Below are 22,981 nucleotides of genomic sequence, written 5' to 3'. Positions count from 1 at the left end.
GTATACATGGAGGTCATTCAAGATCATTTATTACATTTTAGGGCTTCAAGTGCTGCTTTCACCACAGCTGTCTTTTCCCCTCCATTTCTTTATCATCCAGCAAGAGACTAGTACCATCCAGTAAGGGAGTAATTTTAGCCCCAAAAGGAATCTGAAATGATGAAAAAACAAGCAAAGGAGCAGTACAAGAGCTTTTTGTTTATTCACTTAAAGCCAAAAATGTTTTGAACATCTCTCTGCATATTCCAGAGTGGCCTGAATATTATTATCATGAAAATAAATGTCATACATATATGTAGAGTAAAAAATTTTGGAAATGAAATTTATGATTCACTGTTTGCAGTGCCAGAAAACAGTTAACTTGCTGCCAGTATAAAACTGATTTATAACATTTCAACACCTTATGAACTACTATTGCACAATAAACGTCCAACAAGATATAAAAGAAACATTGCAGGTATTTATTTGTGCATGCTTTCTTTTGTTTCTCCACAGCCTTGAAGAGATCCTTCGACATTGATGATGTGGATGAGATCCCCACATTCTCTCCAGCCTCCACAGTCACGTCTCCCATCAGCCCAAGCTCCATCCTCAACAAAGCTAATGAGGTGCGGAGTCCAGTTGGTCTCGTGTCCCCCACTTACCGCTCGAGGATCAGTCTCAGCTCCAGTCCTGCTCAGAGCCCAGCCATAAAGAATAGGATGGTGTCTAGTCTGTCCTTTAACCGAGGCACAATGGGAAAGCCCACTATCACCTCTAACACTGGAATCAATCGTGCCTCCTCCTTCCAGAACAAATTCAACCCAAATGGCTTCAATTCATCTTCCGGTCCTGGTAGTGATAATGACAGCCTTCACAGTTCCTCTTCCAGCCTGGAGTACCAAGCCTCTTCCAAAATGAGCTCATACACAAGCCCTCCACAGAGCCCCATGGGAGTAGGTGAGTACAAAGGCCAGTGCTTGGGCAGCCCTGCCTTGAAGAAGTTCTCCTCCCATGGGAACATGTTCCATTCAGAGCTGGAGGGTCCTCTGGTGATCCCCACAGAGCCATTAGGTATAAGCCATGGCTCCATGCCCTCGTTGGACCTCCAGATGGCCGAGAGTGGAGGAATGAGACGTGTAGTTTCCCCAGGAGCAAGGTACCCCAGCTCTGCTGTTACCTGGAATGCATATCGTCTCCAGAACAATGGCAATGTTGGGAAAGATTCATCCATCAACCACCAGTCCCCTAAAACCAAAGAGCCTGCACGGCTCAACAAATTCCCTCTTGATCTCGACAACCTTGTGGTCAAACCCCAGACAGAGGGCCCTGTGCCACCTAAACCTCCAGCAAGGTTTCACCCAGTGTCCACCAGCCCTACTGTATCTGAGAGCACCTCTGCTTCCGTCAGTAGCTTAGACAGTGCAGATCTACCCATGGTTCACACCTCCACCATGGAGAAACGAGAGCTGGACACACCTCCAGGAGCCATCCCAGTGCCAAACATAAGTGAGTGCCCTGTCCTGCTGTCCCCCGCCCAGACCCCTCGTTTTAACCTGGCCTCTCAGCCTCAGATGGTCCAGATTGCTCCTGCAACATCCCCTCCACCCACACGGGTGAACATCATCAGCAGTCCTGCACAAAATGAGCCTCAGGCCAAAGACAGTGTGGGTTCCATTCTCCAGAGGATTGCCTCTTTCTCCAGAGTGGAGGTTAAATCGCCAAAGCCCCACCCAAGCTCTGTCACCCCTATCAGCAATGGTATCAAGAGAGAGTCCCCGCCAGTACAATTCAAAGAGCTGAAGAGACCAGAAGGTATGCTTTGTTTGTAATGTTTGTGCTAGTTATATCTAAAGCAGATATGCTAATTTGTAGTTACAAGCTTTTATTTATTACTGACCACATTCGGTTGATGTATTTTCTAAAGAAGGCAACCAGAAACTAACAGTGAATAAAAGCTAGTTGGGGCTGACTAAATCTTGGTTTTCATAATGCTTACATGCATTTATTTTCACCAAAGTTTTGTTGAAATATTTTTTAAATGACACATTTATTTAACCTTTGCACAATACAAATGCTATTCTTGGAACCTGCACTTAGCATTTACTGAAAGGGCAAAATATTTCCTTCATAGGGAATACCATTAGTTAAATAAACAAACCTGTATAGGTCTGTAAGCTGGGCTTCAAGTGCTGCTTTCAGCACAGCTGTCTTTCCCCATCTATCTCTTTATCATGCAGCGAGGGAATAGGAAAAAAGTAGTGTGAGGCAAAAAGAAAGAGAGGAATTCCTGGCATATCAACAAATAGCCAAGTGCAAACAGTGATAACAGTGTAGGGAGGCCTGTCATCACTGCCTATCCTGTACAGGGAACCCTGTCAGCCACAGCAAAGCAGAATCCCGCCGTAGGCTGTTGAGTCAGGCCTGTTTATGGAACAGCCTCTCAGGTGTGCAGCCTGAGCCTCACCACGGCCCACATCCCCGTTCAGCATGGGGATCAGCAAGATCCAAAAACGTCCATCGGAAGCATCAACACTGTAATTTACCGGCTTTGTGGTCTGACTGACATAAATGTCTTGTCCCTTTGAGACTCGGGCCGTGGTCTGAGGAACATCAAAGGAAGTGGAATAGAGACACAGCGGCCGAGTGCGCAAAATTACAAGTCCTGGCAGCATCCTTTGGGTCAGGAAATCTGGGTCTTTGAAAAGCCGCTGATGAAAACAAGATGTGCTAACAAAGAGCTGCATCATGAAACTAGGAAAAAGACAAAGTGTTAATAATGGCAGCGGTGAAAGCTTGCTGGGGTTAAATAGGACTAGAACGGCATGCGTGGGAGGTTCGATTTTGCTTGAGGTTTGTTGAAAATGGGATTAGACAATGAGAATTGGGAGGGTAGAGAAGGATGCAAGATCATTTGGCTCTGATCGAGGAGGAAGCGTGCTTCTTTCCCACATGGTATGTGTTTTCCTTTCTCGTTTTGTTTGCTCCCTCCCTCCTCCCTTCCTGGAATGGGAGGCATGGGGTGTTTTCCTGAATCTGTATGAGTGCCTGGCACTATGTTTAGTGGCCCCAAACCCTCCATGTGCAGTTTATCCTGCAACATCTTATAGGATTAAACAGGCACAGGCAGAGGCAGATCTTTTTTTGACATAGTTACTCTGACACATTTGGCCTTGTGGCATGCCTTCGTTTGTGCAGCATGATTTATCATTTTCAAAGGAAGGTAAGGGGAGGACGTTTAGACACCACTTGGAAAAGCTCTCCCTGGATTGCGCTAGGGTAATGGGTGGACATGTTCTTGTTCCGATTCTGAGTCTGAAACAATCTCAGATGTCAATGATGTGTACCACATGCTGTGGGTCATGTGTTTTTCGAGCTTTTGCTCTGTGGTATCTTTGGTTTTCCTCTTCGGCTTAAATATCTGGGCATGCAATGCAAACAGATGTTCTGGTGCACCAATGGGAAAATGCCACATCTTGTTTTTCCATGACCTGATTGATATTTTTTTTAAAATATAACCACTCACACCCATTGTTTAGCAGCATGAGGTGATGTTCCTCAACTTCCTGTGATAACATGGAAAAACAGATAATTCAATCCCACTACCCACACCACTCCTGACACAATGCAAACTCTGAGAAAGTGCAGTTATCTGCTGTGTCATGCAGAGGTCTGTGGAAATCCTGAACCAGCTGCTCAAACCCCAACATGATGATCACACTGGGCTTTGCAGTCTCCCTCTTCATAGTACATGCTCTGATAGTTTTGCTAATTACAGCACTCTTGGTCTCTGACAATAAGAGACAGTTTGTAGGTTTTTGAGAGTGTCTGATCCAGCCATTTAAGATTCATAAGGCAGCTATTGTTCATTGTAAGCATACAAAACATGTAGTGTAAAATCAGTTACTGGCAGTGTGTTAGGGGTTTTCCAAACTTCAGTTGTCTAACTTCTAAACAAATTAGAGAAAGATTTTTCTGGCATTCGATGCAGCAGATCAGTCTGTGCTTCTACCGTATTACAAATTGCATTTCAGAGTCACTTCAAACAGAAAGCACTTTTAACATTTCAAAGGCATTTTGAAGAGGATCTGCTTACGTTTACAGAGATACAGCACTTCTACAGACACGCCTTTAAAATACATCCCAGTTTGTCACTATTGACCATAAAGATGAAAACTTCTTGCTAATTCATGTTTCCTGCCTAAATTGATGTTTTGCTCCAACTTCCTTTGACTCAAAGATGTTTTGCTTCCTAATAAAAAAAGGATGAAAACAAGAACTAGCCAAAGGGCTTTCCTCCCCTTCCTTTCTAAAACAGAGAGATATACCATTAAACCTACCATTAAACTGCACTGAAACATATAATGGAGAGTTAATTCCCTACAGGAATTTTAGGATTTCTAGTTTGTTTAACATCATGAATATAAACAATATTAGGAATAACACATAATGTTAATAAGTTGAACAAGCAGGATATAAGATCTTGTAAAAGAATGCCATGCATGAGTTACAGTTACCACCCTAAAGATGATTATTTTCCAATAACATCATGTCCTGAAGTGTTTTATTCCTCTTTTACCGCAGCAGTTTGCCATCAGTTACAGTTGTTTATTTATTAAAGAATGACACATTGTACTTTCTATCCATTTACATTGCTGACTGTTACAAAGCACTGACACTGGAGACTCCTTCCATAAATGTTAAGATAAACATCTCCTTACAGAAAACTTTGCCATATCAGTGATTACACACATTTGTAATATTGTAGTATTAGTCTTAGATTATATAGTTCAACAAGTCCATGTGAATTAGCCGTTACTATTACAGTAAGCCTAGAAGAGCGCTTCTGACCAATCACAATCAAGAATTCAACAGCACTGTGGTATAAGGAATGATATCCAATTGATCAATAACTTTTAGAGTAACAAAGATACAGACTTTTTAACCCTTAAGCAACAAACGTGACAGTAGTTTGCACAGCTAGTGGTGGACATTATTATTGTTTCAAGATCACGTTCAAATTGACAAATTAAGATAACATTTAGCCAAATTAGTGTTTCAAATTAAAACGACAAATATAACATCTATAAAAGTTACAAAAACACTGTATTTTGTGAGGTGTTTTTTTTTTTTTTTTTTTTTTAATCTGTGGTTTCCTGACCATTAACAGTGCAGGAGAGTAATAATTTGTCTTGCTCAAAGTCCCCATAACCCATTAGGATTGTTTGATGACTTTTTGCTCTAAAAAAAAACGAAGTTGAGGAATAAAAAAGTACATCAGTGTATACAGCATTGTGGGTAAAAATCCCCTAGATTAGCATTTAGCACGTGTGAAATCAGGGGGTTGAGTCAGGTCCACGTTCAGCCGGTGAACTGAAACATAAACCCTTTACAGCTAAAAAGTAATTTTAGAAAATAACCATAAATATCCTGCTCTTTCTTTCTTTCTTTCATTCTTCTTCTCAACATCATGTCCCCACTTGTCTGCAGGCTCTTCGCTCACTTATGCAGCGCAATTTATTTTGCGTTTAATGACAGTGGTTTAAGGAATAAATTCTTCCCTAGCAGATGTTTTAGGCCACCCCCCTATTATCCCCCTCCAGCTTAGCTTACAGAAAGTCTGAAGGATCTTCTGCTACCGTCTGCGCTGCAAACACATTAAAGAGAGCCTGTTCCTCTTTCTAATTGGGAAGCACAGGGATTAAAAATCCAGCAGAGCAGTTCGTCTAGTGCAGTATTTGACAAGCGATCATGCCTGTACGTGGTTCTCCATCCTGTTAGTCATGGCTTGGTGCCATTTCCAGTTATATCTCGGCTCGCTTTGTAGCAATGTGTTTCCTCAGCCGATAAGACAACATTAGCCAGCGAATGCAATCTTATCAGCTGTATATGGTGGTTTGTTTACTAGGCTCTTTTCACCGTAGGAGATCTCTGAGTTCTTTCTGTGAACGAAAAGTCTGATTCTTCTCTCCAGAAGCAGATGCTACTCTATAACCCGAGGCTATAAGAGATTGATTAGGAATTGGACATTAATGTACAGGATGGCATGGAAGGATTTTTTTTTGGGCTTATTTGCCAAAAAAAGTGCTAATTACAACCATTTTAGTGAGCATTTGCACTGGTGGGTGGGAATTGTTTAGCATATTATCTGCTAAGAACATGAACAAAAACAAGCAAAAGTGTTCTTTTGTAATAAACATGTAGCCAATGTAATGTAAACACCAATTTGGTGCATGTTTTCCTATGAATGGTTGAATCCAGATAGTTTCTGACGTTTAAGTGTGTGAGTGTGTCGTTTCTGTTGGGTTGTTGGGATTAACTGAATATACACATCCTGGTCTTCGCAAATTCCGTACGAATTTTATTGAAATACAGCGTTATAGTTGGATTTCATCCAATTTCTTAAGAAAAGGTACAAACCTTAAATTCACCTCAATCCTAACATCAATCCTGTTAAAATATCATATGAACTGACTCGTGTGAATTGTTGCGAATTTTTGAATATGAGATTTGAAAATGTTAGAACGCATCTTAGCCGGGTTTCCATTTAAACGTTTTGCAATTTTCAAATGAATTTCCCTTTTAAAGTCTGTGAGAGAGAATAAACCTGAACTGTTAATGAGAAAATCCTGCAGATGACATAAAAATTCTAATACCCAAAGGTCACAGCTATTTCTCACCTTTAACGTTTCAAAATCTACAGTATGAAATTTAAAGTTTCAGGTCAACAGTATGCACTTTGTCACTATGATGTCTGATATTGCTTATATTGATGAGATCGTGGAAAAATGGTTGCTTTTTCATCTCTCTAAACATCACGTGAGCATCCTCTGTTACTCTAGCTAGACTGCCAGCTACTTGTGGAAAACCCAAACAATTATGCTGTAATGCTAACAAACATTAGGTAGCTAGCTTGCTGCAACCAAATACATTGAAACTAAAACGTTTATTACTCGGTTTGAATATAACATCTGTGTTACTATGTAGAATTGAATATACAAAACTGTTAATAACTCACTTCCTGTACCCATTTTTGCATAAAAAATTCTACAGATTTGTCACATAAGTAAATATATATATATATATATATATATATATATATATATATATATACATATATATTGCATCCATGTTGAAAATGAATGGAAAAAAGGCAGTACTATAGCTGGGAAATATGACGAAATATAATCGATATCGTCATAAATTGCCACAAAACACTACCCTGAAATATCATTTTAAGACACTTTTTAATGTGTAGCTGATTTGTTGTTATACTTCTTTAATGAATTTTTTAAATATTTAATATTATTTACCTTTTTTGTCTCCTTTATAAGTGTTAAATCATTTTTGTAGACATTAAAGAAAACTATCAGCACATTCACAGATTTTCGGGTTTTTTTTCAAAAACACTATTGCTTGTTAGCAAACCTTTGTGTATCTTAGAAATATAATGAAGTATTGTGATATGATATTTTTGTCATAGCGCAAAACCCTAGGCGGTGTTATTCTCGGCACTAAAATTCTCACGCCTCATGCACTCTCAGAAATAAAAGTACCACTTGGTACTTTTCTTCGTAGCTTTATTACGTCTCTTTATACCTTTAAAATAATTTAAGGTACATATTTGGACCTTAAAGACCTCTGGTGTACCTTTTAAGTTTTACACTAAAACACAATTAAAGATATAAAACTTGCACCCCTGATGGTACCACCCCAGAAACATGTTTTATTTTGGTACTTTTCTTTCTAAGCGTGCACTTTTTTAAACTCCATAATACACTTTGTCGTAGATATGACCTTTTGTCAGGTGAGGATTTAACATAAATCCAATTTGAAGTTCGGCTGAGAATACGCTGGCTGCATTAAATCAGAATACGTAAGTGAGGATTAACACAAAAGGGAGCGAGAGAGAAAAGAAAAGAGGAAAGAATGTCCCTGTGGGTCACATTTGACCTCCTGTAATCCTCTCAGCTCTCAGAAATATGGTGAATAGCTGAGAGCCGAGTCTGACGATTGTGCTCCACACAGTGTCTTCCGCATAGTCAAACCCCTGCCCCGGTCCTTAATCATCCTCGGGCGAAAAGCAGTTTTGTGGCTTTGTGGTGGAATGAGCAACTGCCTTTTCTCTGTTTTTCATTGAATATAAATTCAGTTTGTGTCATTATTCCATCATCAGCCTGCTCGGAAAAAAAAAAAAAACATGGTTGATTTCACATACTCATGCTCAGGCTGAACCGAAGTGAATCTCGTGACAGTTCCACAAGCGGAATATTGTGTTAAAGGAAAGGAGTGTGGGTTGGGACCCATTTCCGTTAAAGATGAATGACACTGCGGTTCTGTGACCTCGTGTCACTGGATTCGCGGGTGGGGGACATTCGGGGGGGGTTTTGTAGGATAACTACTTCCATTTTGTCTTCATTTGGTTTAATAAAAAAGGAATTAGTCCATGAGAAAGGAGCTGTGCACAGACAGAAGAGTCCAATATAAACGTACACGCTATTTAAAATACCATTTAAAACAAATCTTTCAGAAAACTTGTAGAAAACACATACAAATCCTATATCATATATATATTGGTGTTGTGCTGTTATAGGAAAGTAATCGATGACAGGCAGACGAGATGAAGTGTGAGTTACTATTGCTACACCGAAGTTGATTATTTACCCATAACAGCATATTCTTACACCATTTTATTCCTCTTATACCACAGAAATTTATTATTATTATTGCACTTTTTTATGCTTTTATAGTTACACTTAATGTTGTGGAACATCCACAAACCCAGTAGTTCCTGTTATCATTCTCTCACCAGCCTCTCTTTTTTCTCCCTTAAAGACAATAATGAAAAAAAACCAAAACACAGCTTACCAAGAATCCTCAAATCCACAAAACTTTCATGTTTATTTAACATTTAAATATGGAAGGAGTCTCCAGTATCAGTGTCAAAGGTAAAGCTGTAAAGTTTTCCGACACTCTTCAGGACAGAGGAGTTTATACTTTGCGGTTTCTCAGTAACATGATAAGCTGCAGCGCTTTTTGTTTGTTAGTTTTTTTGTTGTTTTTTTGTCTTATTAATTTCAAGGGAGGCTACCATAAGAGAGAACTTGTTTTGCGTATGACATGAAATGGAACTATAAATGGATAACAATTCAACATGTCTTTCTTTAGTAAATAAAAAATTGGAATTGTTGGCAACTTGCTGTATTATTAGAGGAAATAAAACACTTCATGACATGCCTGTTGACACCCATTGTTGATTACTTTGAATCTTCTTAGGACGTATAATTAAAGAAAATAAATAAATATTGCATGGAGTGCACCCTTTGTGGCACTTTTGAACCCTACTGGATTCTGAACAGAAGTTTTTCTGTCATATTGTCAGTTTAACGGATTGTCTATGCATTTTTTGGAACCGTGTCAGCGCTTGTGTGTTTCCTGGCCTCATCAACATGCTGTTCTTTTGTTGTGGAAACAAACCCGCTGTGTACCGTGTCAAACGTGACGTTCTTTGATCAGGATATCGAGTATAACCAAAAGTCCGTCCCCTGGGGCCTGAATTCTTCCAAGCCTCTATGAATTTGGAAACTTTAAAGGGTAATGAAAAATGTGACAATTTGACTGGATTAATTAATTTTGGATGGAAAACTGTTTCCTGCCTGAGGGGGATGTATGCGCACGTGGTGCGGCAGATGTTTAGGCTGAAAGACGTCACGGCACGGGCGTGTTACTGAAGCAGACAGGCTTTTATATACGAAGGCCATTGTGAACGCTGAGGCTCCCACGTTCTTCTGCAGCTGACTTTCTTTGCACACTTTAGAGAGCTTTGTTGAAATTGGAGCAGGTCCTAAGTAAACGCATGCCAAGTGGTCTTAAGAGTGCTATTATTTACGCAGACGTTGTAGTTAAGCCATGGAGAAGGACTCCGCTTTGGGAAGTTTGTGAATGGAACTGGCAAAATGAGAACACACAGATAATCTGGTTTGTTTGGAGCGTGTTGTGATGATCGGATCATTTCTGAGGAAATGAAGAGAGTGTTTAAAGTCATGAACGTAGAAGAAAGCACTATATCCGAGTAACACATGCAGAGTATCATTGCGTTTGTGTTGCTTTTAAGTGTGCAGTTTTTCGAGAGAAACAACTGGCATTATTGTGGTATAAGCCTGACCTAATTGTACTGTTACCTACCTCTGTACCATAGTAGTTGAATTCTTGATTCTGATTGGTCAGAAGAAAGACAAATCAATGCACTAATTGTTCTAATAGCCTTGTTTTTTTTCCTCTCTTTTGAAACACAGCTTGTCATGTTAGCGAGAAGCGTAAACTCGTCCCTAACAAAAGTTTAAAACCACTTTACCTCTGACTGTTACAAAGCGCTGACACTGGAGACTCCTTCCATAAATGTTAAATAAACATCACTGTCAATTGTTAAATAAACGTCATCATATCATTCATTACACAGGTTTTTTTTTATCCGTTTGTGTTTATGTGAACACATCCCTGTGAATGAGCTGTTACTATAGAAACGATTTGCAGCTACAATACTGTGAGAGAATTAATCAACATCTTCCGACCAATCGGAATGCAGGATTGAACAGCACTGTGATATAAACTGCTTTATTTATCAAATGATAAATTGATCTTGGAGAAGGAGACGAAAGAATGGAGGAAACATTAATTCATTTAGCTAGGGTTTTTTTTTTAATTGCTTTAATTGCATTGCAAAATGAAAAATTAACCTCTGTGGCCGTGGTGGGCCAAAGGAAGCAGGATGTGTAATGTTCCACTCCTAAGTCAAAAATTAGCTCTAATAGGCGATGATTATTATACACTCAGTTTGCTAATGCCGCTGCACGCTAGCCAACCATTCCAAACATGTGACAGTGATGAGCTCATCATTCAGGTGCTTGGGCCCAGCTTATGATTTACAGCATGTCAACGTTAATGTGTGCTTCTGCTACAGCTTTTTTCCCGCGGCATTTTCCTGATCCGTCCACGTTTTCCATGTTTTTCCTCTAGATTTAGTGCAGACCAAAGCCCATTTCTGCTGTGGATTTATAACCCTCCAGCTCAGGAGCTACTTCATTCACAAATTTATACTCAGTCAAGGAATATCAACAACGTGACAGACGCATATTGCAGTGCACCGTAATTATTCCAGCTCTTGAAAGGATTCTGTCTCGGGATACTGTAACGTTGAGTCATTTATTAGTCAGGACTCAAACCTTGGTGATCATTCGGAATGTCGTCTTTCATAAAAAAGACTAAATAGGTTTCTCGATTCAAAAGATCACACCATGCGTAATTTATTTTTAATTTTGGTTTTGGTTTCCTGACCAGTTAAAAACAGCAATTTAGAACACTGAAAATGAACCTTTTTGAAAACATCTATCATTTTCGCGTGGGCGGGGAAAAAAATGTACGTATCTAAACATGCCTGTTGCAGTTTTGTTATGAATGTGGTATAGGACAATGTTTTTCATGGCTGCTGACCGGGTTGTTAGTTTGAATTTGATAATGTGTTTGCGATTTAATTTCGCTTTGTTTTAGTATTAGGCACTCGTGCTGAGTTTTTTTTTTTGTTGTTGTTTCCATGGGGACCGAAATATTTTCAGAACATGGGAATTTTCTGAAAATGGGATTGGATTTTTTAAAATTTTTTTTTGAAAATGGAAAGTTAGTAGCAGAGATCGTCGCCGCCTCTGGTGAATGTACGTAGCTAGTAGAGTTAGCTTGTTTTGATGAACTGCCAGACAAGCTAGTATGAAACAATGTAACTCAAACAACCAGTTTTCACATTGATTAGTGCATTATTTAATTTATGTTTAAAAGCTTAAAACGTATCTTTAAAAGCTATATATAGCTACTACTGTTCTCATCAGGCCAAAACTCTGGACAGGCCACTCCCTTAAAGACAAATGACACAAGAAACACTAAATAGTCAAAAATTTGAACCTATCACATCTAATATGCAAATTATTACAGGATAATGAGGTGGGACCAAGCAGCTAGCTAAACTCTCTAGCTAGCTAGATAACTTTGCTGATGTTGGTGATGAAACAAAATTCGGTTGTTATGCCAACAATTACTTTACTAACTAGATGGCTAGCTAATTAGGATAGCAGAAAGACATGAATATCATGCGTGTTTAGATATGCTGGCATGCTTGAAATGTTTCTTGAGCATTTAAAAAACATACTATGTTTTTTTTAATGATTCAAATAGAATCTGGTCTTTCCATGTTTTCAGTAACATTCACTCAGTAGGAAGCAAAGCACTTCTTCCTTGAGTGAAATCCCCCATGAACCTTTAACACCATCTTCCTTTTTTAGCTAATCAGGTTATTGGAATTTTTCAGACTAATCCCAGTCCTCAATAGCTACAGCACTTCTTCAGAGCAGAAATCTCTCTGTTAGCAATCATGCTAAATATCATTACAGCGAGGCCTCGTGGTGGGCTCACGTTGGGCCTCATGGATGTAATCACACACCAGACACTGTAATCAGAGCAGCCGTGCCGTCCATCATTGCACTAACTGGCTAACTGGGTCCACCACGTCACTACACGTACTGCCATTCCTCAGGTGTGACTCACAGATTGTAGGTGCCGTTTGCTAGTCGCTGTGGAGCATTTGACATTTCATCGGTGAAATGTGTTCTTCCTGAAGGAAGTGACCCGAAACAACATGGGGGTTCTTGCACTCATTGTTTTGGCAGTACAGTGAGCTGAAAACATAATATTCTTAGCAACGTGGTGAACTTTATTCACAATCATTTAACTTCCTTTCTCGTTGAAGTCTGGTCTTTTGTCTTGGTCTTCTCAAGCGTTCGACTTGCTCTCTGTTTTCCGTGCCCTTTGTGAAAGAAGGTTATCTTAATTATCGTGACATGGATAAATGAACTCTGCTGCAGTTTAGATTTCTGTTAGCGTAAATGTCTAAACAAAAATGGTGGCTGCAGGGTGAGGGTTGAGCTCTGTGGACGGACTGTTTATTCTCAAATGCTGAAGCGCTTATTTTTCAGGCCCCGTCGTTTAAGCTACTTGACATTCTTCCCGAGTCACTATCAGCCTCAAAGGCACCATATCTTAATAAACAGGAAACAATAAAAGCTGAAGTGCCTTTTCATACCAACGGTTCAAAGTGACTCGTGGTTAATAAGAGAGGTGTGATGCGTTGTTTGACAGGAGCAATGCTACAAGGCCCAGCTGTAACACAGGAAATATGTGTTTTTGGTTTATGTTCAACCTTTTTCTGTTAAAAAAAGACCGTCTTCTTCCTGTAAACATTATGAGATCATGCCATTGACCAAGGCTGAGTTTCCTGAAAAGGTTGTAACACAGAAGATCATGTTTTGTTTTTCCACAGTTTAAATGACTGGCCTCTGCTTGTCACTGGAAAACTCTTTTCATCACGACTTCATGACATTTGAGAGAAGAAAACTTACTGTACTGTTTTAATCCAATGCTATTTTATATTATTTTTTCCCAGGGAGTTTCTCCATAGCACAAAACCCAAACAGGAACCAACAAAATGTGCGGTTCTGGTTCATTTTCTACTGGAACAATCACCATGACAACATCATTATTAGGTTCAAGAGAGAAGAAGTGCTTGTATTACCATTTGACTACACAGCGGATTATTATGGGAGTTTTTCCACATAAAATACCACAATGCACCGCTTATGATTAGTCTTTAAATGTACAGAATACCCATAATGCACAGGGAGTAGAACATTTTGAACTCAGGGGTTGTTCCTTTGTCTGATTAACCATTTGCTTCTCCAGCTTATAACAATTGCAGTGAAATTACTGAAACAAAACCTTAGTGTTAAAAGGTTTTTAAATTTTGGCAACAATAACAACACAAAAAATAAAATCAGCAGCATGCTGAATTAAAATGAGTTTAATTTAAATCAATATGAAACTATTTATCTTATGTTACTTATGAAACTTATGTTACAAGATTTTACCATAAAATGACCACAATGTTATTAATAACAATAACATAATTAATAACAATCCAGTTTGATAAATAAAATAAATTACATTTTTTAAAACATTTTTGTTAAATTATGAATTATATTAAATTAAATATCCAGATTTGAATTTTTGAAAAAAAAATTAAGTACCATTGCAAGAATGTTGTCATAAAAGCATCAGAAAATGACTCTTATTAATAACAATTCTATTTAATAAATTAAAAAAATAATTAAATTAAGTGTTCAGATTTTTAATTTAAACCTATATTGCAGAAAATATTAAAAAATGAAAGCAATGTTATGAGATGATAAGTAAATGATTTTGATTAATAACAATTGTATTAACAAGTTAAGAAATAAAATGAAAAAAAAAAGCGTAAGACGTCACACATTTTGTTTGCATAACCAATCAGCAGCGAACAATGCTGCTAGCTCCGCCCACGAATACAGTTCATCTCTGTTGATGTTGAACAGAAACCATCTAGCTGGAACCTTTAGTGGCTGATGGGAAAAGCTCCGAAGGCAAACATTTTGGTACTTTACTCTCTTTTTTTTTCCTCTCGCTATTTTCGATTTCTTTATGTGCTTGACAAACCGCACTCAGAACACACACGGCGGATTTGACACAATTTCCTACAGACGATGTACTTACACTTTTTATGAGCTTATTTCTGCCGGTGGCGACGAGATGTAATGAGTTTCGAGATTCCAGCAGATATATCGAGTTACAGCGAGGAAACACACAGCTCGTCAGTTCCCACATTGCTGCAGCTGTCTCAAACACACACACACACACACACACACACACTTATTGTATTGTGCTACATGGAGGGAAAAAAACAGAAGAGGTTTCCTGGGCGGCAGCTGAAATCTGAAATCCTATTACAGAAGCATTTTATATGGTTTATTTGCAAACATGTGTGTCTTTGTACAGCGTGGCCTTTCAGCCAATAAAACAGCATCACCTGATGTTCTCGACGCGCCAGACGACATCACGGGTGGACTGTCTGAATGTCATTCACAATCTGCCACCTCCATTCATTACCTCTTATTTTTTATCCAACAGCCTCATCTCGTCAAAACTGACATCTGTTTCTATGGCTGTGTACGATACTCGTCTTTGTGTTTATATATATATCTTTTTTTCTTTTCTGCGGGATGGGGATCTCCCTGAAAGGAAGGAAACACATGCACTTTAATGAGGATGTGTATTTCCCCAGTTTGGAGAGCTATTGTAAACCCTGCCAAGGGTATAAACATTAAAAGATAAGCTGGATCTTTAATGTTAACACACGTGTGGAAGGAGTGTGCTTACGCAGCTGATGAAGGACTTCCTGAGGAATTGTACTGTTCCTCGTGAAGATGCAGCAGAATACGACTTTTTCCCAAATAAAGCAATAAGTTTCTAACGATACAACTGAAAAAAGAGTACAAATAAGCACAATAATCTAACAAGCAAAAGCTAACCTAGCAAGTGAAATATAATCAATCACGTGAAAGATAATCTGGTGAGTGAAAGCTAACCTAGTGAGTGAAAGGTAATCTAGTAAGTGATATGTAATCTAGTGAGTGAAAGGTAATCTAGTGAGAGAAAGTTAACCTGGTGAGTGAAAGCTAACCTAGTGAGTGATATGTAATCTAGTGAGTGAAAGGTAATGTAGTGAGTGAAAGGTAATCTAGCAAGTGATATGTAATCTAGTGAGTGAAAGGTAATGTAGTACGTGATATGTAATCTAGTGAGTGAAAGGTAATCTAGTGAGTGAAAGGTAATCTAGCAAGTGATATGTAATCTAGTGAGTGAAAGGTAATGTAGTACGTGATATGTAATCTAGTGAGTGAAAGGTAATCTAGTGGGTGAAAGGTAATCTAGTAAGTGAAAGCTAATCTAGTGAGTGATATGTAATCTAGTGAGTGAAAGGTAGTCTAGTGGGTGAAAGGTGACCTAGTGAGTGATATGTAATCTAGTGAGTTAAAGGTAATCTGGTAAGTGAAAGGTAATCTAGTAAATTAAAGGTAATCTGGTAAGTGAAAGGTAATCTAGTGAGTGAAAGCTAACTCAGTGAGTGATATATAATCTAGTGGGTGAAAGGTAATCTAGTGAGTGATATGTAATCTAGTGAGTGATATGTAATCTAGTGAGTGATATGTAATCTAGTGAGTGAAAGCTAACCTAGTGAGTGATATGTAATCTAGTGAGTGTAAGGTAGTTTAGTGAGTGAAAGACAATCTACTGAGAGAAAGGTGAACTGGTGAGTGACAACGAAACTACTGAATGAAAGCTAGTCTAGAGAATGAAAGGTATGTTAGTGAGTGAAAGCAACATAGTGAGTGAAAGCTGTGGAAAAGTTGTCAGTAGCTGAAAAAGCTGAGATGAGCTGTCAATCATTTGAATTGGATACTTGAAAACTTGTAATATGTCATGTCAAAATGACAATAATTACAAGTTTCTGACTCGTACAACATCTTTTTTTGATTTTTTTTTATTTTCTTCTGAAAGCCCTGACTTAATGCTAACCTAGAGAGTGAAAGCTATCATGGTAAACTAGCGAGCAAAAGGAGTGATTGAAAGCTAACCTAACTAGACTAGTAAAATTCTTTCGGAAATTATGTGAATAGATTATGAAGTTCTGCGGGTGAACACCATCAGATAGTAGCAGGAGCTGAAGAATCTCAGTAGGAGTGGGCAGAAAAAAAAAAAAAACAGACAGAAAGCTCCAACTCGTTGAACAGATTAATTTTGTTTTCCAGTTTACTTCAGCGTTGCCAGGAGCAACTGCTAATACAGTTGGCACATTGTACATATGAAACAAAACAAATGAAACATTCACCTTTTAATCACACGTAGCACAGTTATTATTCACGTAAAGGGATGTCTGAGAACAAAAATCCTCTTTCATGACTGAATCTTTCACATACACACCAGCAGTGTTTTGTACTGAAGCTGGAAAAAAAGATGTTTTTATTGAACATTGATGAAGTAAATACTCCCCTGCCCGTGCCCTTCAATACAGCCTTTCAGTCACGGGATTAAGCTCAAGCACCAACTCTTATAACATCTTAAACAAGCTCTTTTTGTAGACCGCCCTGAGTCCTGGTCTTGGAAGACTGCACGTCTCATTAGCATACTTTATTAATGGCAACTGAGCAAGCTATGCTAACCCTGTTTTTGTGCATGTTAAAGATTTCTAATCAGATGAAAGCTCTATATAAAGAATGGCTCTCTCCGGGGTAAAAAAAAAAAAAGGGATGAAGCGAATGCTCATTTCACAGGAAGATTAATCAAGCCTCCACAGCACCTTTGATACTCCCTTTCCAATTCAGGTGCCCTCCTGCCTGCAGATAAGAACTGCACCGAAGACGAGAGAAGGAGCAGCGTGTGATAAGATAAGGGATCAGCCCCAGGCCGATGATGGCGATTCATTTTCTCCTGTTTTGTGTTTGGAAAGAAGGAGTGGTGTGAGGGTGAGGCAATGGAAACTGGATCTTTTGACCAAAAAGTTGTGGTGGGAGGAAGGGGGGGTCGGGAGGTTGGGGGTTGGCGTACCCCGTGCATCTGGTGGTGGGATCCTGTTATTGTTTTTAGGGAAGGAAGGCTCCAGCTCCATGGGTCCTTGACCAATTAGTCACTCCAGCATGGAAACAGAATTAGGATGAAGCTGTTTTGTCCACTTCGCGGGGAGAAATCTGTTCCGAATAGGAAACGATTATGTCCTCCGATGTAAGACGTATTAATATCATTTACTATTAGGTTAATCGGCATCAGATTACTACAACCATGCTCATAATGCCTTTTATTTCATCATTAAAAGTTAATAGCTCCTTTAGTTTAAGCCTTATCTTTGCCAAAACTGTTTTTAATTGGGCTTTAAAAAACACATTACATGGGATTTGAATACTAGCCATTCTTGTGGAGTTCTCTGTGATTTTTCTTACTTACTTCAGCTCACGAAGGTCTTTATGATTCGTACATGAAACCGTGTAATGAATTATGTTGCTGTACTTGGTTGTGAAACTGAGAACATAAGTAAAGATTAGATTTAGAAACAAATGCCACTGAATGCATTTGACCCACTGACCATGGAGGACCACCTTGTGCAAATATAGCTGGTATGTGAGTGTGTGTGACTCTGGGAATGCCATATATTTAAATTTTTTTTCCTGCTCTCCCAAATCTAAATGAATTCCTCAACAAAATACCAAATGCTCCATAAGATGAATTCGAATTAAACTGCACAATTCAGAGCTACTTCACTTTTGTTGATGATTGTACTTTGCAGATAAAGGTGTGCATTTCTTTCCTTGGAAGGTTGTCAGAAAGGAATGGGGCCTTGTGCTAAGGTAGTATCAAGTTCCCTACAACTTCCTGAGAAATGGGAACTGTCAGCAAAATGGGCCAAGATGTGAATGGCAGCTTGGCTGTCCCACCTAGCTGAGCAGCTGCTCCAGGCTGGAAAAGTAGCCAGATCAACAAACCCAATCTGGCGAGCATCTCACACTTTCAGCTAATGTTACACTAATAGGAAAGAAATTGTTAACTTGTGGGATCTGTTCTCTGTAGTTCTGGTATTTTTTAGGATTTAGACTGGCTGAGGAATTTCCTACCAAAATTGGACAGTACTAGTAATATGTTGGAATGTTACACACGCCTGATGTTTAGAACAACGTGGCACCAATAGTGATAATTTGGGATGAAGTAGAGCCTGTAGGGATAGGTTAGGATACCTTAGAATCAATAGTGGTGGTTTGGAATGACTTCGACCCAATTGAGATAGTTCTGGAAGATCTGGAGCTGTCAGGGATAGGTTGTAATACCTCAGAACCTACAGAGATAGTTTAGGATGCTACAGACACAGAGATAAGTGGACAGTTTAGGATTACTCGGTTTGGAAGGATAACTAATAGAGAGAGTACGGGATGAACTGGGTCAAATAGGAATAAATAGGGTAACCGGGGATAGGTTGAGATGCCTTGGAACCAATAGAGATGGTCTGGGATATCTTGAGAAGGTATGTGACTTGGACTTCATAGGGATATTTTGGATAGGGATAGTTTGGGATGGCCTAGAGCCAGCAGGGATAGATTGAGATGTCCTGGAAGCAACAGAGATGTTTTTGGATGAGTTGGACCCAAAAGGAATACTTTGGGAGAATGTGGTCCCAGCAGACAGGGATAGTTTGAAACAATTTGGACCCAACAGGGATAGTTAGGGAAGACCTGGAACCAGTATGGATAAGTTGGATTCAGTAGGTATATTTTGGGATAACTTGAACCTAGTCACATTTTTTTTTTCTTTTGGATGATTTGGACCCAAATCGGATGGTTTAGGATTATTTCCAGTGGATGACTTGGATCCAGTAGAAATGTTTTAGGATGACTTGAAACCACTTGGGCCTGATAGAATTGGGATATACATTTTCTCTGACCAGTTAACTATGCAATTACACAGTTTTGTATTTTCTTTCCCTGACTCTTAATTAGAGTGTGCATGTTTTTGATGATTTACCTGACACCCCATGATTGACCCTGTGACCCTGACATACCAGAGTCAATTGTCATGACATTCTAATGTATGTTCGCCTGGAAAAGTGTCATAACACAACCTTATTTCAACGATTTGAATGAGCTGTTATGTCATCTGACATCAAAATGTTGTCACAGCTGTTTTCATGTCAGCTGATGCATGTAAATGTTAGTGCAGGTTTATGTCAGTTGTTATGAAGGTGTCTTGTAGCCTTATGAGCACCAATGAATAGTTATATATATATATATATATATATATACATACACAGAGAGAGCGAGAGAGAAAGCACACTATATACAGAGTTATGTCATTTTATAATAATGTCTAAAAGCGTAGTGTAATATCCGGTCCACTCCTGAAATCCCACAATCCCACAGTAAGTCCAAATGATGTATTTCACACACAGTCTTTTTAACACACACACACACACACACACACGTTCCTCTTTAAGAAACACACATTCCTTTAACCCCGTGTGCTGTTTGCTTAGGCGCAACATGTCTTGTTCATCGTATTTTCTCCAGTGAAGTGCATAAAGCTCAGGAAACGCAGGTCACACAGCAGATGTGCCTTCAACAAGAGGACAAAACACACTTGCTTTCACAATAGGACGGGATCAAACAGAAAGGAACCAGGAGTGCCAAAGTCTGGTTTTTAAACTTACAGTGCAGGAAAAGAGGAGAGTGTGTGACTCATAAGATGCTAACTGTACTGAGAATAATCCTTAAACAACATTTATGCGGCAAATAATATCAAGCTGATCATGTCAGTGACTGTATTCACCACTAGGGGGCAGCGAGAGAGTTCATTAACGCGCTTGAAAAGAACAATGTTTTCTTTCATTCTTTGAGATACTGGCAGTTATGTCTCTGTGTGCTGAAATGAACAGTATGCAATCTCTTTGTCATTGTCAAATCAATCATTTAATTATGTATTATTTAATAGGAGTTTACACGACACGCTGAATGATCAGAGCATTTTAAACAGGCCTGCGGATAAAGAGAACAGTAATTAAGAGTCAGCTGAGTGTCTGGTGAAGCATGAAGAGGAATCAAGCAATTAATATATTACTTTCCATTTCGTTTAAAGTTCAGGAGCTACAAAAATAGAATATAGATATCAAAGCAATAGAGACAGATGAACAATATGTAAGGAACAAAACACCCACAACTGAAAATAATGACAGGTGGTGTCACTAATTATTGTCCATTCTTATTTTTGTTACTGTTATTGAATTAAAAATAAATGATGTTAATTATTTATAGCACAGAAAGACACATCATACTACTTCTCCATTCGTAGTTACATGTAATGTTGTGAACCGTCCATGAAACAAGCTAGTTCCTGTTATCACTTATGCTACGTCCTCTCACCATCCTCTGTTTTTTTATCCTCTCTCTTAAACTCCTCCATCCTGAAGAGATTTTCAGAGAATTTAACATTACAGCTTTACCTCTGACACTGGAGACTCCTTCCAGAAATGTTAAATAAACGTCTCCTTACAGAAAAATTAGACATATCAATGAATACTAGAAACATAGAAACTCTGAAATTGGATAAAAATATCAACGTGAAAGTATGCCTCAAGACACACATTGATTTTCTTTAATGATGGTAAATCATGCTTCTTTCACCAACGACCCATGGAACGTGTGAAAACATTAGCTGAGGCTGACTAGAAATAGATTCATTGCTAATCTCGTAAATGTTAGCTAGCATGATACAAACTATCTGAATGCTAATTACTAGGTGTTCCAATAATTGTGATTAATGCCGTGATAGGTATTAGGTCTCATGTTAGTGTTTAGATTTCAAACATGAAGGTGACTCGAGCTAAAAAAAACACCTTCTGTCTTTACAATTATGTGATTATATAGAGATAATACGGTGATGACAATATGACTAATAAGTGAGTCAAAAGTTTGTTTTTTTTTTTTTTTTTTTAAATGTAGTGAGTAAAAGTCAAAAGTATTAGAAAAACTAGACATTACGAAGTATTTGTACTTTGTCTGGGCTAAAGTAGCCCCTGTTGGTTCCCCAGTCCCCTGTTTGATCCCGCCAGGAGGCTGATCCCGAGCGACCCTTACACAAGCGCCCACTCATCAGGGAACAACGGTGGGTGAAAAGGGAAATGCTGATCTGGCAACCCAGCTGATCCGGAACGCCTTTTTCTCCATATTAGCATGGATCAGAGCTACAAATGAGACCTTGTGTTGTTAATGGGGGTCAAAAGACAGGGACATTGGAGACGGGGGAAACACCCTGGGGTCTGAGCGCTCACAGAATACAGAGGTTCTCTTTAGCGTCGTCTCAGGACTTCAATTCGAAATGCGCAGCAGATGGCTCGGGCTTTCGGCCATCTGAGTCACCCAGGGTTGTGTTCATGTTTTCCGTAGCTTATTTTTGCTGGCTGAAAAAATCATATCAGTTTGAACTGGGGAAAAAAAAACACACAGACACTGATGAGAATTTTTAGTAGAACATTTTAGGAGAACATTTCCTTTATATTTGTGGAAAGGTTTTCATCCAGGAAATTCTCTTTGCTAGATAAAGCACAGAATGGATACATTGGGAAATGTGTTGTTAGGCTTGTTTGATAATTGCTCTGGGCAGATGTGAATCGATCTCATCCTTTTTCTTTTATTATTGCTAGGAACATACTAACACGCGCGTCCTGACCTGCTCAACCGTGTTTACCTGTTGACACCTGTTGAGAACACACATTCCCACACGAGGCTTTCTTTAAGGGAGTCTGTAAAAAAAGACTGGCCCTGATATTACAGTTTAGAAATATTATAATCATTTAGATACTGTCACATGGCCTGTGCATATATACGTTCTGTTATTAACATAAATATTACTTTCAGTGCCTTGCATAAGTGATCACCCCCCTTCACTGACATGTTTCCACATTTTTAGTGTCATAAATTGAACTGAAATGGACTTAATTGGGATTTATGAAGCATGGTGGTGGTAGAAGCTTGTTCAGCGTTACCCAAGGCCCTTTGAATAATGGCTCCTCGGAGCAGTCATGGTTTTGAATTATTTCTTTTTCACTGATGGATACTTTTACAGAACAACTTGTCCCAGACTTGTTTTGATTGCTGCTTGGACTTCATGATGCTGTTTGTTTAGGCATGTTCTTTAGCAAACTCTTTCAGGAACAGAAGTATTTATATTGAGAACACATGACACTTTAATTGCATACAAGTCAACTCCATTCAAATAATTATATGACTTCTTGGGGCAGCGGGTCGCACCAGAATTAATTAAGGGCTGAAATGGGGCGAATACTTATGCAATCATAACATTTACCATTTTATTTGTAAATAATTTTACATAGACCCCCCCCCCCCCCCCCCCCCCATTTCAATATTATTGGCTATTTTGTGCAAATTCATGACAAATAATCCCGATTAAGTTCATTTCAGTTCTAGGTTGTAACACTACAAAATGCTGAAAAGTTCAAAGGGGGTGAACATTTATGCAAGGCACGTTATAGAGG

At 38.8% G+C, this 22,981-nt stretch overlaps 1 protein-coding gene across 1 annotated transcript in view; it reads left to right on the top strand.

The window, feature by feature from the left end:
• The window catches only part of septin12 (septin 12), a 70,183-nt gene that overhangs the window by 7,527 nt on the left and 39,675 nt on the right, over positions 1-22,981 (top strand). Inside the window, exon 2 of the mRNA XM_026947073.3 lies at positions 496-1,794. Coding sequence (XP_026802874.1) covers positions 496-1,794 — 1,299 coding nt within the window. The remainder of the gene's footprint in view (positions 1-495; positions 1,795-22,981) is intronic.

This window comes from Pangasianodon hypophthalmus, chromosome 13 (assembly GCF_027358585.1).
Source record: "Pangasianodon hypophthalmus isolate fPanHyp1 chromosome 13, fPanHyp1.pri, whole genome shotgun sequence".
Taxonomy (NCBI): domain Eukaryota; kingdom Metazoa; phylum Chordata; class Actinopteri; order Siluriformes; family Pangasiidae; genus Pangasianodon; species Pangasianodon hypophthalmus.
Note: the sequence above shows the minus strand (reverse complement) of the source record. Positions and strands in the feature narration are given on the sequence as shown.